We start from the raw sequence: 13997 nt of genomic DNA on the forward strand, positions 1-13997 counted from the left end.
GCGAGTAGAATCGGCAATCGCAAACTGAAAAGAAGACCAGGAGGCGACACTTGGCTGAAAAGCAAAAGAAATTGGTGGTACTTGAAGGTGATTTCGTTCCTGCGATTTGGTTCGGGTGGCGGCAGTTTGCCTCCTGGGCTGGACGGATCGCTTCACACTCAATGATTATTCAGTGAGTCGCAGAATTTGCTACAAAGGGCTCTAACTAATCTTAACTAATAGGTATTCCCTTGTGTCATCAGAGGATCAGACCCTGTCGCAGTCAGATCACATTAGTTTGTTTAGCAGCATGACTCATGCTGGTTTGGTGCTGCGCCTTTCGACTCATCGCGCCCGCCAGATTACTCATAGCGGGTCACCCTTCATACCTCACTCATACAAGCAAAGGGGACGGGCAACTTATGGAATGTCCGTGGCACCGCTTCATAAAAAGTTTCTTCATAAGGTATCGAGATATATTTTTCTCGGAAAAAGCAGTGGATCCTCATCGCATGTGCAGTCGAAACATAGGATCCCGAAAATGAAAATGAAAGCAGCCAACCAGAAGCATCCGAAACACCAGTCTAACAACAACACAAGGGGAAATCACGAAACGAGCAGGGAAGGCAAAATCACAGACAGCCCGAGCGGCATGGACCCAACAGGTGCGACAAACATAATTCATCATAAGAACAACAAACACAACGGATGATTGAAATGAGAAGGACGTGCGAATGCGAAACAGTCCTTCAATGTCCATGTCGGACGACCTCTTCCATGATGAAGGAATGGATATGCTCAAAATATCCTGGCTCAGCGACACTGTCATTGTGGCCACCATTGGGAAGAGTACGCCAGACTTTACGGCTGGACTTGCAGATGGCGAACAGTTGGGTCATATTGGACGGTCTGCGTAAGCAACCTGTTAGGTTTTCGATATCACAGGAAATAAGACAGTCTGCTCTTACGGTACGATTTCATCCTTCAACCCGCTAAGGAATAGGATGGGCACTTTCGTGATTCTGGGCAATACCTCTTCGCTTGTCCAGTATTGATGGCAGAAGCGAGCAAGATATCGCGCGGGTGGAAAAACACTAAGATGTATCAGAAAGTTGTGTCACATGCAAAATCGAAACTAGAGCGGCGGGGGTTGGAGTCGAACATACGTAGGAATCAATTTGCGAATGCTCAAGAAGGTGTTTTCAAGAATCAAGCCGGCAATTACACCCTTGTCTTGGTTCTTAGCGACAAGATCAATCGCGACCGCTCCGCCCAGACTTTGTCCATAGACAATTATCTGGTTATTCTTAGTCTCGGGCCTTTGTCGCAGGTAGTCTAGACCGGTTTGCGCATCAATTTTCAAGCCTGGCTCATCTGGAGTGCCGGTCGATAGGCCATAGCCGCGGTACTCCAACATCAACACATTGCAACCAAGAATCTCTTGGAGTATCTTAGCGATAGGAACACGGTGACCGATATTTCCAGCGTTACCGTGGAACATCATAATTGTTATGTCTTGCGTGATACGTTTGCGCATGGGACGAATAAAGAGAGCATGTAGTGTTTCACCATCCGGAGTTGGTAGATGGAGTTCTTCATAATCTGTGATGCCGAATTGTTGTGGCTTGGGGACATTGGAGCGGGCGTCGATGGGGACATTTCGAGGATAGATCAGCTCACTGCGCACGGGGTTAGATCTCAGGCTTCGCTCTCATTGCAGTAAAGCAAATGCGAGTCAGTGCTTACTTTTGTTTGAAGTACAACAGGCCACTGGCCACCACAGCGAGACCAGATGAAGCCAGAACTGGTAATCGCAAAAACTGGACGGCACTATTGGCCATGCTGGCGATAGTCCACGAGGGCGGAGGCGGCGACTCAGACATGGCAGCGAGCGGAGTAGTATAGCCGATGCGACAGGACGGCGCTGAAGGGTTGAATCAATCAAGCAAGCGGAAGCCAGCGCGGATGGCTAGACAAAGAAGTCAAAAATAAATGGTAAAGAAGATATTGAAAATGAATATCGCAAGCGGCCAGACACTTGTCCAACGGAGATTAAGGCGTCGGTTCGTTTCATCGGAAGTGATGGCTTGGGGGAGGGAGTCGTTCAGGAGACCTGCGGGGGATGGAGGAGCTGTCCAGTAGGAAAGATACGCCGCCTCACCGCCCGGCGGAATCAGCTCCAGCTGCTGACAACGTAACGCGCTCGCCTGCCTGAGCTTCGTCAGAGCTCTTATCCACTTGACTCCTCCAACCTTTATTTTGTGGACGGAATCATCATATATCCTCCTTCATCAATCTTCTTGACTAGAAACGACGTCTTGATTCTGAATCATAACAAACCCTACTCAATCCAGTTTCTTTAAATATCAGTCAGTATGGTCGGTCACGGTATGACGGGGATGCTCGGTGAAGGTCAGTGGAAGCTCCATCTAATAGACATCACGCAAAAGCTCACAGCTCTTATAGATGGTATCCATGTTGATATGAATCACCTGAAGAAGGGTGAGGTCAAGTAAGTGCTGGGTTTTGGGATCTTAATTGTGGCTCTAAACTGACTTACCTTGTTTGTGAAGCCTAGGAACGTCGATGTGAGTGAGACTTGCCCTGTGCTCATCACGGCACCCATTAACCGGCAATAGCATGGCGATCAACTTCAAGGACGGTGTCATATTGGGTGCCGATAGCCGAACGACTACCGGAGCTTACATCGCCAACCGGGTTACCGACAAATTGACACAGGTACATGACACGATCTGGTGCTGCCGCTCGGGGTCAGCTGCCGACACACAGGCCGTGGCCGATATTGTATCCTACCATCTGAACATGTACTCGATCACAAATAACGAAGCACCCAGCACTCAGGTTGCTGCCGCCTTGTTCCAGGAGCTGTGTTATGAGAACAAGGACATGCTAAGGCAAGCACCCGGCGCCCTCATCAGCCACTGGATTATGATTTACTGATTCTGTCGGTGTTCAGTGCCGGAATTATCATTGCTGGGTATGATCCTCGACACGGAGGGCAGGTTTACTCGATACCTCTCGGCGGGTCTCTTCACAAACAACCGTACTCGATCGGTGGGTCTGGGTCAACTTACATCTACGGATACTGCGATGCGAACTGGAAGGAGAACATGACTGAGGAAGAAGGTATTCAATTTGTTCGGTCATCTCTGCAGGAGGCGATTAAGTGGGATGGCAGCTCTGGTGGTGTGATCCGAATGGTGGTTTTGACGGCCAAGGGCGCTCAGCGACATCTCTACTTGCCAGACACGGGTTACACTGGACCAGGTCTCACCAATTAATGAGTGTACCCTTATGGAATGATGATTTATATCGTTGTTAGCTTTCGACAAACATGACTTTTTCTGCCTCTTAGCACTGAGCACGGTCTCACTTTGGACATGAGTTCGCCGCAAAAGTAAGCGGTGTACAGGCCGTGCTTCTCGGCGAATGGGATGAGACTTGGTTAATCAAGGTAACTATCCTCGGGGAAGGTCTTTAGTAAGTTGCGCGGTGATATCTCACTGCATGCATGGCTTGACTTGGCATTTGACCACACTGGGCTTCGGCCAGTTCGACTCCGGCTCCTGGCGGAAGATAACTACTTGACAGTTTAGGAGGAGATTGAGCTGCTATAAGCCTCAGATGTGTTTGGCGGTCAGAGACATTTCTACTCTGTAGTACCGCCTCAATCCAATCGTCCTTAAATAAAGGTAATATATTTTATGGGCATCCAGTAATCCGCAGCAGTACTATCGTGGTGAACATCAATCCAAAAGGGGCATTCGTCCACTAGGTAGTAGGGGTTAAAGATGTGACAGCTCCATGGCATTAAGGACTCTCAGCTGCGAAAGCACCAATCAATCTGCAATGAGGAACACCTGTGCCTCTCCAGAGCCGCGATTCGCCCATTGCCCCTCAGACGGAGGATAATCCCAAGTGCGACTATCCTGTCCGGCTCTTTCTAGGCAGGCTGGTCTACCGTCAGTAGTACTCCGTAGTATGAATGCCTCAATCAGTTGAAAGTCATAGGATAAATACAGACCAAATGGACAAGAAGGACTAAATCATCCGGGTCTGATTGAATGCAGAAGCATTTCGACGCGAGGGCATGCATGCATGCACTGTGTTTGTTTTCTTTCTCGACTGGTCCCGGGATTGAGTCTTCCGCAGGTACTTAGCAAGGTGTCAGAGTTGGAGGTATATTTGGACTGGTAATAGGAGTGAGCCCTTCCCAATTGATGGATCATCTCAAGTCTTATGATATTGCAATTCTCCTCGTCTAAAATCCTATCCAGCGTTTCTTTTTCTCTTAAGTTGACTTTTCTTGGTTTCACTTCCTTTTTCTTCCTCTCCTTTTTCTTGACTATTGTGTTTGCTTTCGTCTATGTCATTTGCATTAACCACCTCAATCATCTTATCTGGAAGCTCAGCTGCCTTGATTTTGGGGAGGAATTCTTGGTCCTCGGCTTGATCCATCTACTTACTTAGTTACTGCATTCGGGGAAAGGGAGAGCAAATCCCCCATTGAATCAATTAGAGAACTCCACCCGGGGTCTGGGTCTTGCTGGCTGATAGAGTGAGTTGCTGCTAAGTGGTTCTTAAGTCTCGTTCGTGGTGGACCCCAGCCTTCTTTGCCCGGGTTTCTTGTGCTGTTGTTGCTGCTGCTGCAGTGTTGCGGCGACGGGCTACGGCTGCATCATCAAAACAACATCATCATCTCATCTTCCTCTCCTCTCTCTCTCTGTCTCTCTCCTTTTCTCTCTTTCTCTCTACCTTCGCTCCCTCCCATTCTTACTCATCCCGAGTATTTCTACTCGTTTTCTACCTCTCACTTCAATCTCCCATAAGTCTTGCCTTCTAACGACCAATCACTCGCAAATTCTTCCATCCCTTTTCCTTCATCTTACCTTGTCTCTCCTCCTCCCCATAAACTCAAAGCAATGGACATGATCTCCACCGCTGTCAATTGCCTGTGATTCCTTATCCGTTCCAGGCTTGGGTCGGGTTTATCGAGCATTCCCCAGTGCTCTGACCCTCACTCGCCGCATCTCCAGATCCAGACCCTCTCTCTCATCATTCCCCCTCCCCTTCTCCTCTCGCTGCAGCTTCCCCTCCCCCTTCGCTCATTGAACGACTAAATTAAATCGATCCATCAATTATCAATCGCTGGACCTCGTACTTCTCCCTCTCCCTATCTCTCTTTTCTTCTCTTTCCCTCCGCCGGAACCACTACCTAAGTTTTAATTTCATCCTTCCTGTCAATCGTATTCTGTTCTGGTCTTTGCTTGGACTCCCAATGACCCCACGGTCGCCTTCTGTCGCTAACCGTCGCTCCCCGGCCTGGACTTTAGTTGCAACGTTATAACCTCAATCGATTGTCCATCCTTTCAATTATTACCCTTACGTCTCTTTGAACTGGACATGGGATCCGTTGCTGTCAATCATCTGCGACCGAATCAACTTGATACTTCCTCCTACACCATGCTGGGAGGCGCCATACCTACTTCGGAATCTGGCTATCGATCTTCCTCGCAGGCCCAAGCCTCGCTCCAACCTTCGTCACATCTGGAGACCGGCGGCGCCTCTAGGTCGGCCTCGTCTCACACCACCCCCACCTCGTCCACAGCCCCGCCGTCAACGTCCGCCTCAGCTCGCCTCCCCTCCCACCAAACCACCCAGGATGTTCCGCCTTATATCTATCACCCTTCCGACTCGAATTCTTACCCCTCATCACGGGCCTCCTCAACCACCTCGGGTATAATAACCGCCCACCCGAACTCAGCATCAATGACCACAACCACCAGCGGTAGCCATACATCTCGCTCCGATATTCACGCCCACGCCGCACCTCAAACGTATGCCCCTCATGTCACCGCCAGCCATGCATACGCGACCGCGACATCTGCGCCACACAGCCGAAATCACTCCTCCCCAGCATCACCGCAGCTGAGGCCCACCCATCAGTCTCTGCGCTCCTTAGGCGGCTCGGAGGCAAATTCACCCAGTCGCATCCGAGTACGCGATCTGTCCCATATACAAAGCTTTGCAAGTCAGGAAATGTTGGCACACCGAGATTGCATGACGGGTCAGTGGGGATCCCGAGAGCGCCAGTACGAAATCAGTTCCATGCCGGTCACGGACATCATCGAGATGGTGGCTGGGCTCTTGACAAAAATTACTACTACCAACGACATGCACCATGAGCACATCCATCGCCACATACCACCCCCGGACGGGACCTCTAATCTCAGCCCGCAGGCCGCTAGTGTTCTTGCCTTCCACGGCAAGAATGTGCCGAGTATCAGCATTCTCAGCTATTTGACGAGGATTCATAAATATTGTCCCACGACTTACGAAGTCTTCCTCAGTCTTCTGGTGTATTTTGATCGTATGACGGAGTTGGTCAACCGGGTCCAGCTTGAGCGATTACGGCGTCGCCAGGCCCGATCGGCTGCTTCATTGGGGATTAATGGTGACCGGCCTCAGACTTCCCAGCTGTCGACGACAGATGCATCTCCATTGGCAACTCCGCCGTCATCAGCGAATTTTGCCCCCCAGGACCCGTCCACACCCTCGTCCTTATCACCGTCTCTAGATCCTCAGGACGAGGACGAGGCGCTTTCCCACTTCTTCATCGTCGATAGCTTCAATATTCATCGGCTAGTCATCGCAGGCGTGACTTGTGCCAGTAAATTCTTCTCGGACGTTTTTTACACAAACTCGCGATATGCAAAGGTATTTATTTTCTTCCCCTTTGCTGCCATAGCATTGGTTGGCGCAACCGAACTGACAACAATGCTGCGTACAGGTTGGGGGTTTACCATTGGTTGAGCTCAACCATCTGGAGCTTCAATTTCTTCTCTTGAATGACTTTCGTCTTTCGATTCCTGTGGAAGAGCTTGAGGCGTATGGCACAATGCTGGTAGAGTTTTACGCTCGGGAGATCGTTTCGCAGCAGCAGCAGCAGCAACAATCGCAAACGGGCATACCTCGTTCAATACACGCCGCTCCAACAATGGACTCTCAGTCCGACGGGATGTACATGCGCACGCGGGAGAAGCACCGACCCGATCAGCCGGAGGTTCGCCAAACCCCCACTCCACCCTAGATGGTCTATGCGTGACCATGACGCGCTTTATGTCGGTTCTGGATCTATCACACATCAAGTTCTCCTTCGACAGGCGAACTATTTCCCTTTCCCTTGGCTTCCTGTGCAGATGTACGTATCGACTGCTGATTTACTCTACCTTTTATTGGCGTCCCATATCCCCTTTGGTACATAGTTAGTTCTGTCTTAATCACGCATGTTCCTGGCAGAACGATGATCGCAATCTATCTATAGACTTTCCATTGCGGCCGGTACGTTCGATCGTCGCTGGATGCTCGAGTGACTTGTCTTCTACTCATATGTATACAAGTTTTCGTCAATTCCGAAGTTCGCATAATCTGGCTATGTCATCGGGACGGCGTTTGTGGCGTGATCTGTTATGTCTTATTTCTTGCGCGGGTGAATCTAGTCTCAAGCATTGCACTTGAATGCCTTGATAGAGCAAGTTTTTTTACTGTGGACAAATAATTCGGCTTTCTCTTCTATGTGCCTTTTTAAGCATGCATCTCTGCTCACTTCGGTAGTAGGTATTTGTGTAGCGATCTCACAGATGTCTTTGACATCATTATGTCATGACTCCCAGCCAATTCCCCGCCTCCTGTCCTCCCGTGTCCACCCTCGCCACAGCCCGCCACAGCGCTGTCCTTCCCCACCGAAATGATATCAGCCCGCGCGCCGCCTCCAGGGTTCCAGAGGACAAGGTCCTTACACAGTATACGGAGTATGGCAGGATTATTCCACCTCCTGTTTCTAGCTTTCTCCCACTAGCACAAGTACTGCGCTTGTCTCGTATGCACAGAATCCGTTGTGATCAGACAGTGTCCCCCGGTGTTTTGACTTAGGTACAGTAACTGACTGATACCTATGTATACAGAGTACTCCTAAGTTATGTGTAGACGACCGCATTACATCATTATCCCCACCGACACACTCAGTCAAAGTGGAGATGACCTTGTTGAACTTAACTCCGAATCATTCAACATACACAAACACACACACACACACACACACACTACGGAGTACTGTGTGATTGCCATCGATACGCTGACTACACCGTACTCTTCTCCGTGGATGTACTGTGTACTCTGTAAAGTGCAGCCTGCCCAATATTTTGGAGATCGATCATCTTGCCCTTCCCCCACCCAGCTTGATCCAGTAGTAAAGGCTTTTGGTTGTTCATCACTGAACTAACAGAGTGCACACAGCACTGTAAGAAGAGAGAAAAGAGGAAAAGAACATCAAACCGCTTTGCATGGCACTGGACACACACCATAGACCGTCCAATCTCTCTTTCCCCCCCCCCTGCTTCCCCGCTTCAACTTCGCTAGTGTTCTCCCGTGAGTACAGTACTTGTATGGAAGAAGTAGAATACTGCGACTACTGGGCTCACTTATGCCCTACTTCAACTAGTTGATGCCATTGATATATTTGCCCCCGCTTCTCTCAAGCTCCTACAGTTTAGGGAGTATAAAGCTCTGGACATACACAGTATATTATAGTATACCCCCCTCCCATCATCCAACATATTGAGTCGAATGAAGAAATAGATCATCGTTCCAAATTTGCCAGACTCGGTCGCGGACCTGAACTACACTACTCACATATCATAGTGTGGTATATAGTCCAGGTTGACTAGTTCTTCGAGCGAGACCGTGACACGTCAACAGCGACTCAACCTCTGTATGCATGGTCCTCATCCCATCAAGAGTCACAGCTTACTTAACTTTCCCTTGTTTTCTCCGAATTATTCTCCCTAGGCTTTCTCGCCGCCGAAATGAGATCATCCTACATGGACGATCAACCCTATCTATTCGCAACGTGTTGAGTATCGATGCCGTTTTCCATCCAAGAATCTATTTTTCTTTCCCATTGAGTCGGTCGAAGATCCATGCTTGGCTACTCCGTCCCAAGTGATGTAAAGATTTGGCAAACGCGCTTATACGAACCGACTATATTGGTCGTTTGTCGTACCCTACTGCAAGAAAATAATCACTTAGTATCTTTCTTCTCAATTACATTCTTGTTCTCCTATGACATCTTCCAGTCTGTTATTGCCTCACGGGCATGATCGCGAGATTTAGCCATCTTACTCCGAAGTGGTCAACAGCCGCCTGAGTCTACAGACTGCTGGTCCAAAAGTCCGGGGCAGGTGACATTGATGTATCACAGTCCCAGAGTACATTGCAGATCCATCCACGCCTAGATGAGACGATACAGCGAGTCACCCTGGTGCACGCAAGAATTTCAAGGCCCAAGATAAGAAAACCAATGAGATCCATGCACCCAGTGCCAGTATATTCAAAAACTCTATACAAAGGAAACAGCAAAAGAAAACTTCCCCATCCATGTGTCTCGTACACAGACCTAGAAGGGTCGATACCAATCTGCCAAGCATTCTGTTAGTGAGGCAGAACACCAATGATCGCATCTGAGTCCCTCATTCAACACCTACCTGCTAACTTCCCTTCAAGGTGTCGTCACTCGGGGGCGGAGACTCGTCGTGGAGCCGATTACAATCATTTCTTTGACAATCATCAACAAATAAAATCTCGCAGGAAGAACAGGCAGACTACTTACCTCGCAATCCCACAGACGGGACCACCAAGTTACTGGTGAATCAGTCGGCGTCGTCGGTACTGGTGAGTCAGTCGATCCTCATTTTCGGAGGGTGGAACTAGCCCGGCGAGGGCATACGACTTATCACCCCGGACGGTGGCTGCGTTATTACGTCCACGACGGACAACCTCTGCAATCAGAACTAGCTCATCTGTGACCCGATCAGCAGTACCTGGCTGGTCGGCACACCAGGCCAGGCTCAAATAAGTGGTAAGAGTGGACGACACCAGAAGATACCAAGGTACAAACGAGTGAATCGACAAATGAGTGGCAGACGGAAGGAGTGGAGCAATTCAAATGATTGTGGTGAAGAAAAGAAGCAAACGGATGATAGGGAAGCAGAAGAATGAGACCTACAGTCTGAATTCACCCTGTTCCCGAAGCTTCTCTCGCATCTTGAGCCATCCACTGAAAACCATTGGAGGTTGCCACGCAGGACGCTTTGCCTGGATCCGGGCCAAGCTGTTCCATGCGCACATGTAACGGTTACAGGGAGAGTTGGCATTGTGATAAGAAAGACAGACATAGGTGTCGGAACCCCAATATGTCGTGTATTTCTCCATCTCGCCATCCTCATCAGGCTCACGGAGGGGTGTGACCTTCCATCCCTGCAAGTGCCCGAGGCATGAGAGGGGACCGGGAAACACATGTTCCTTCCGTTCGATCCAGCGGGGGACGGTGAGGACTTCTGTGGTCTCACAGAAACGGACACGTTTCTTCGACTTGTCCTTACGAACCACAGGCACGCACGAGACAGGCACACGAGGTACCCGAGCCCGCGGCGCTGCGTATTTTGCAAGGATTGCATCGATCTTCGCGACCATCTCGCGAGCAGTCATTCTCACGTGTGTAGCTGAAGTTGGCGTAGGTGCGGGTCGTTGAGGGAGCGGCGGCTTCGTAGTCGATCGAGCTTGGGCCCACGGTCTCGACCTAGCCTGCCGAGCTGCTCTTCTCTCATGAAGACGAGAGAGAGTCTCCTTCAGCTGATCCTCTACTGCAGCGCCCCGCCGCACCGGATTACGACGGACTACAGTAGTACCAACAACCGGGGGTTTAGGAGTGGACGTGGTTCTCACCTGAGAACGCACAGGGAGATTCGAACCCTTTCGCATCTCCTGAAACGAACGGACGGCGGACTTCGGAGAGAAAACCGGCACATGGGAAGAGAAGCAAGGACGAGTGGCGGGAAGAGGGACATTCGGACGGAAGATAACCGACGGGTGATAAGGGAATGAACGAAACGCCGGCTGGGACTTGATCCGTGACGCGGTAGGGACTGGATCCTTTCGGAAAGGAAGGCCAGGAATATATAGACGTGCCATCTGGTACTCCTGTAGAACGAACCGAGAAGGTAATGCAAGGGGATAGGGAGGCGGAGTAGAAGAGATGGGGAGAAAATAGCTGTTAGGCCAAAGTAACAAGTATGAGAGCTTGATATCTTGCAGAGCGTGGAATCACGATACTAGCATCAAGGCGCCATAGAGTGTTAGGAAGAGGAAGAGGAAGAGGAGGAAAAAGGGAGAAGGGGAGAGGAGAAGAAGAGGGAATTGTCGGTCTCCCGTTCATGTTGTTGCGATGATGAGGAAGGTGCTGCTGGGATGTGGATGTGAAGTCGTCGAGGAAGGAACAACGAATATGAATAAAAGAGAAAGCTGCTGAAACACAAGTCATTTCATATATAACTCATATAACCTAATTCCATAGGAAGTAGAGGTATCATGGCTTTACTGAAAAAACACAAGGTATTAAGGCAGACGTGATTCACATTAGGAACATCATTCTAGAAGTATCCTCTTGGTGGATATAGGAGGGACCACGCCCATCATTCGATTCTTGGCGGGCTGGTCGACCTATGACCCATAGGGCTCATGCTCGCCCTACTCATCCATCAGTTAGCAGGACTTCCACAACTGTGAGAACGATGCGTCAAGCCAAGGGAAAACGTACGATCTTCGCCTCTCTCCCTCCTTGCGGAAACCCTCAATTATCCGCGCAATTTCCTTTCTTGCAGACCTAGCATCGACCTTCCTTCCACCTAGACTCAGACTAACCTTCTCATTCGTATTAGCCGTCAACAATCGCTTCAGAAGAAGATAACGCATGCTCCAACAGACGAATACTCCACAGTCACTTCCGTTCTCTTGAAGCGGCGAATCATCCAAGTGGACGTATCGAATACTTCGATTCAATAAGTTCCCCAGCTTTATCGTCACGGCGCGCGCCTCCCAGAAGTTTCCAGGAGGGAGGGAATCATAGTGAAAAGCGAGTCCGTCAACAATCGATACGAGCAGCAACGACCAGTGAGTCCCTCCTTCAGCTTCGCTGACATTGCGGCAGTCATTGATAGGTAGAAAGACATGCGTGGTTCGGGAGAAATCCGGTAGTGCCTCGCGGAGAGTCCGAGGATCCGGGGTCTGAAGTATCATGAAGGACATACTGGGGCGTAAAAGAACGATATTGGCGGATTTGGAATGATTCAGGAATTCGCGCTCGAGATACCTGGCGAATTTCATCAGTCGAAATCTGAAGGGAGAGCATCAGGGGCTAACGCACTCCTCCCAGAACGAAATTACCTGGGCAAGGTATATCATGTCAGCTTCGAATTTAGCCACAACCAATGCGAATCAGAGGCCGTTGATTACAATGTACCACGAACATTATCAGTAAGCCAGTCATCCTTCAAAGATTGCATGTCTCCTCGCGTTACTAGATGTCTTGTCAGATTCACTTCAGCATTTGCGGGGAACGAGAGGAACATACATCGAATATCATGATCTAACCATGAGCGTACGCGATTAGACTTTTGTTTAACACTACAAATTCCTATCCACTATAAGGGCCTGTAAGATGAACTCACAGCTTAGATACGCATCATCAGGGTTCAACTGCATTTAGAGACCGCTTCACTTAGCCCAATGTCCGATAGTGTGTGTTTGCATGGTCGTAGCGCAGGAACTCACGGTATCACCAAAGCGTTTCATCCTCTTCACCAGTTTGCCTCCTAGGCCACTGTCCCGCATCGTGAGACGTGATCGATGAGTTAAATACCGGGTGTCGTTGTGATTGCAAGGGAGAAAGCTCAGCCGCAAATCCCGCGTCGAACCTGATCGTGCCTTATGCAACAGAAAGATATATAATCCCAAGTTCGCAGAATTGACTGAGTTCGAGGATAAGTTCTTCGGCGTGGGATAAGTTCTGCTTTTGCTTTTGTGAGCTGCAGACGCAGGAAAACGGCGATGCGGAGGGATAGGTCTGAGAACGTGGTCGTTTGAGTTCAGAGAATTGCTGTTCGTATTATCGTGGCAGTTGAATCGTTATGGTCGACGGTGGGGTATAGATCTAAGCATAAAATCGTGCTCTCTAGTGCTTTTGGGGGGCGGAGGGATGCAACAGGAATCGAAAGTTGAACAGCTTAATTGGACCTCAGCCGACGGGCTCTAGTTCATTTCATAGAAGATATGGGATGTGCAGGGGACCAAGGGTAAGATCAAATTAGGCTACAGGGAACACACAATATACAAGCTGTTGTAGAGATAGTCCCACAAGAAGAATGGGATTAGCGAGAGAATTGACTAGACATCATAGAGAATAGAGGAAGGGAGGGAGGGGCCTGTTATTATCTTCGGGAAGTTCCTGGCTGGCTGGTGGGAAACGAGGGAGGTACCCCCACCAGCCACACGGCAACGCCATGCACGTCACACTCCTCAGTGGCTGAGCATCCTTCTCCAAATCATCATCGGCTGTGGCTTGATACACGTTCTCTATGAGTACAAGGTCAGGCAGGTAAGCGAGGTCTACATCTCTAATGCAAATCGGTCCATTGAATAGAAGTAATTGGCAAAAAAAACTCTCTTCACCTTAATCCCTGGGGTATCTAAACAAAATAAATCTTCAAAGGCATGCATGCAGGCTCTTCGAAACAGCGATCTTCACAAATATGAAACCTCGCAAATGACACACAATTCACCAACAATGCATATACACCCCCCTTTTCATTCCAGTCATATCAAGCGAGAAAGCACAATCCCAGACCAGAAACCCGAAAACCCCGCCGATATAGAATTTCATCCCAACACGCTTAACCACATCAAAACGAGAGAAGATAATAAGATATAAGACTTGAAGATTCGCATAAGGCCGCAGTGTCACAGACAAGAAAAAAAAAAGAAATAAAAATAGAAATACCACCACTTAAGGTGATAGATGTGTGAGATATGCGGAGATGAGAGAAAGTGGGATTTAAGATGTTCTTGAAAACAAAACTTCGCGTCAAGAAATGGTCCCAGATTTC

The 13997-nt window shown here is 49.2% G+C and overlaps 7 protein-coding genes across 7 annotated transcripts; 4 read left to right on the top strand and 3 right to left on the bottom strand.

Moving 5' to 3' along the window:
- Nucleotides 1–3: 3 nt before the first annotated feature.
- BP01DRAFT_102547 (uncharacterized protein) lies at nucleotides 4–903 on the top strand. Its single transcript, XM_025570249.1, has 2 exons — nucleotides 4–172; nucleotides 223–903. Exons 1-2 carry the CDS (start codon nucleotides 162–164, stop codon nucleotides 689–691), a joined length of 480 nt encoding a protein of 159 aa, XP_025429337.1. The 5' UTR covers nucleotides 4–161; the 3' UTR covers nucleotides 692–903.
- BP01DRAFT_358612 (alpha/beta hydrolase) lies at nucleotides 296–2069 on the bottom strand. The gene is made up of 4 exons (XM_025575477.1): nucleotides 1726–2069; nucleotides 1146–1658; nucleotides 948–1073; nucleotides 296–888 (listed from the first exon to the last, which is right to left on the bottom strand). The coding sequence occupies exons 1-4, from the start codon at nucleotides 1860–1862 to the stop codon at nucleotides 729–731; spliced, it is 936 nt and encodes a 311-aa protein (XP_025429338.1). The 5' UTR covers nucleotides 1863–2069; the 3' UTR covers nucleotides 296–728.
- Nucleotides 2070–2262: 193 nt separating this feature from the next.
- Nucleotides 2263–3661, top strand: pre3 (proteasome core particle subunit beta 1). Its single transcript, XM_025578238.1, has 5 exons — nucleotides 2263–2391; nucleotides 2446–2491; nucleotides 2553–2567; nucleotides 2619–2894; nucleotides 2957–3661. Exons 1-5 carry the CDS (start codon nucleotides 2355–2357, stop codon nucleotides 3279–3281), a joined length of 699 nt encoding a protein of 232 aa, XP_025429339.1. The 5' UTR covers nucleotides 2263–2354; the 3' UTR covers nucleotides 3282–3661.
- A 1802-nt stretch (nucleotides 3662–5463) lies between these two features.
- Nucleotides 5464–7090, top strand: BP01DRAFT_384558 (putative cyclin-dependent protein kinase complex component; the record flags this gene model as incomplete). Its single annotated transcript, XM_025577520.1, has 2 exons — nucleotides 5464–6717; nucleotides 6791–7090. The coding sequence occupies 2 exons, from the start codon at nucleotides 5464–5466 to the stop codon at nucleotides 7088–7090; spliced, it is 1554 nt and encodes a 517-aa protein (XP_025429340.1).
- Nucleotides 7091–10059: 2969 nt separating this feature from the next.
- On the bottom strand, nucleotides 10060–11028 carry BP01DRAFT_301232 (uncharacterized protein; the record flags this gene model as incomplete). The annotated part of the gene is made up of 2 exons (XM_025572021.1): nucleotides 10060–10697; nucleotides 10731–11028. 2 exons carry the CDS (start codon nucleotides 11026–11028, stop codon nucleotides 10060–10062), a joined length of 936 nt encoding a protein of 311 aa, XP_025429341.1.
- A 500-nt stretch (nucleotides 11029–11528) lies between these two features.
- BP01DRAFT_301051 (Ulp1 protease family protein) lies at nucleotides 11529–12726 on the bottom strand (the record flags this gene model as incomplete). The annotated part of the gene is made up of 7 exons (XM_025572017.1): nucleotides 11529–11583; nucleotides 11654–12205; nucleotides 12260–12279; nucleotides 12363–12412; nucleotides 12467–12481; nucleotides 12564–12591; nucleotides 12667–12726. The coding sequence occupies 7 exons, from the start codon at nucleotides 12724–12726 to the stop codon at nucleotides 11529–11531; spliced, it is 780 nt and encodes a 259-aa protein (XP_025429342.1).
- A 783-nt stretch (nucleotides 12727–13509) lies between these two features.
- BP01DRAFT_102853 (uncharacterized protein) lies at nucleotides 13510–13923 on the top strand. Its single transcript, XM_025570250.1, has one exon. It carries the CDS (start codon nucleotides 13610–13612, stop codon nucleotides 13820–13822), a length of 213 nt encoding a protein of 70 aa, XP_025429343.1. The 5' UTR covers nucleotides 13510–13609; the 3' UTR covers nucleotides 13823–13923.
- Nucleotides 13924–13997: the final 74 nt, after the last annotated feature.

Source organism: Aspergillus saccharolyticus, assembly GCF_003184585.1.
Source record: "Aspergillus saccharolyticus JOP 1030-1 unplaced genomic scaffold BP01scaffold_27, whole genome shotgun sequence".
Taxonomy (NCBI): domain Eukaryota; kingdom Fungi; phylum Ascomycota; class Eurotiomycetes; order Eurotiales; family Aspergillaceae; genus Aspergillus; species Aspergillus saccharolyticus.

Bases quoted from the DNA above. Each gene is read 5' to 3' on its own strand.
- pre3 (XM_025578238.1), top strand. From the start codon at position 2,355: ATGGTCGGTCACGGTATGACGGGGATGCTCGGTGAAG. The intron at 2,392-2,445 runs GTCAGTGGAAGC...CAGCTCTTATAG, and splicing joins GACGGGGATGCTCGGTGAAG to ATGGTATCCATGTTGATATG. The intron at 2,895-2,956 runs GCAAGCACCCGG...GTCGGTGTTCAG, and splicing joins GAGAACAAGGACATGCTAAG to TGCCGGAATTATCATTGCTG.
- BP01DRAFT_358612 (XM_025575477.1), bottom strand. From the start codon at position 1,862: ATGTCTGAGTCGCCGCCTCCGCCCTCGTGGACTATCGCCAGCATGGCC. The intron at 1,659-1,725 runs GTAAGCACTGAC...CCCCGTGCGCAG, and splicing joins CTGTTGTACTTCAAACAAAA to TGAGCTGATCTATCCTCGAA. The intron at 1,074-1,145 runs GTATGTTCGACT...GATACATCTTAG, and splicing joins ATTCGCAAATTGATTCCTAC to TGTTTTTCCACCCGCGCGAT.
- BP01DRAFT_102853 (XM_025570250.1), top strand. From the start codon at position 13,610: ATGCAGGCTCTTCGAAACAGCGATCTTCACAAATATGAAACCTCGCAA.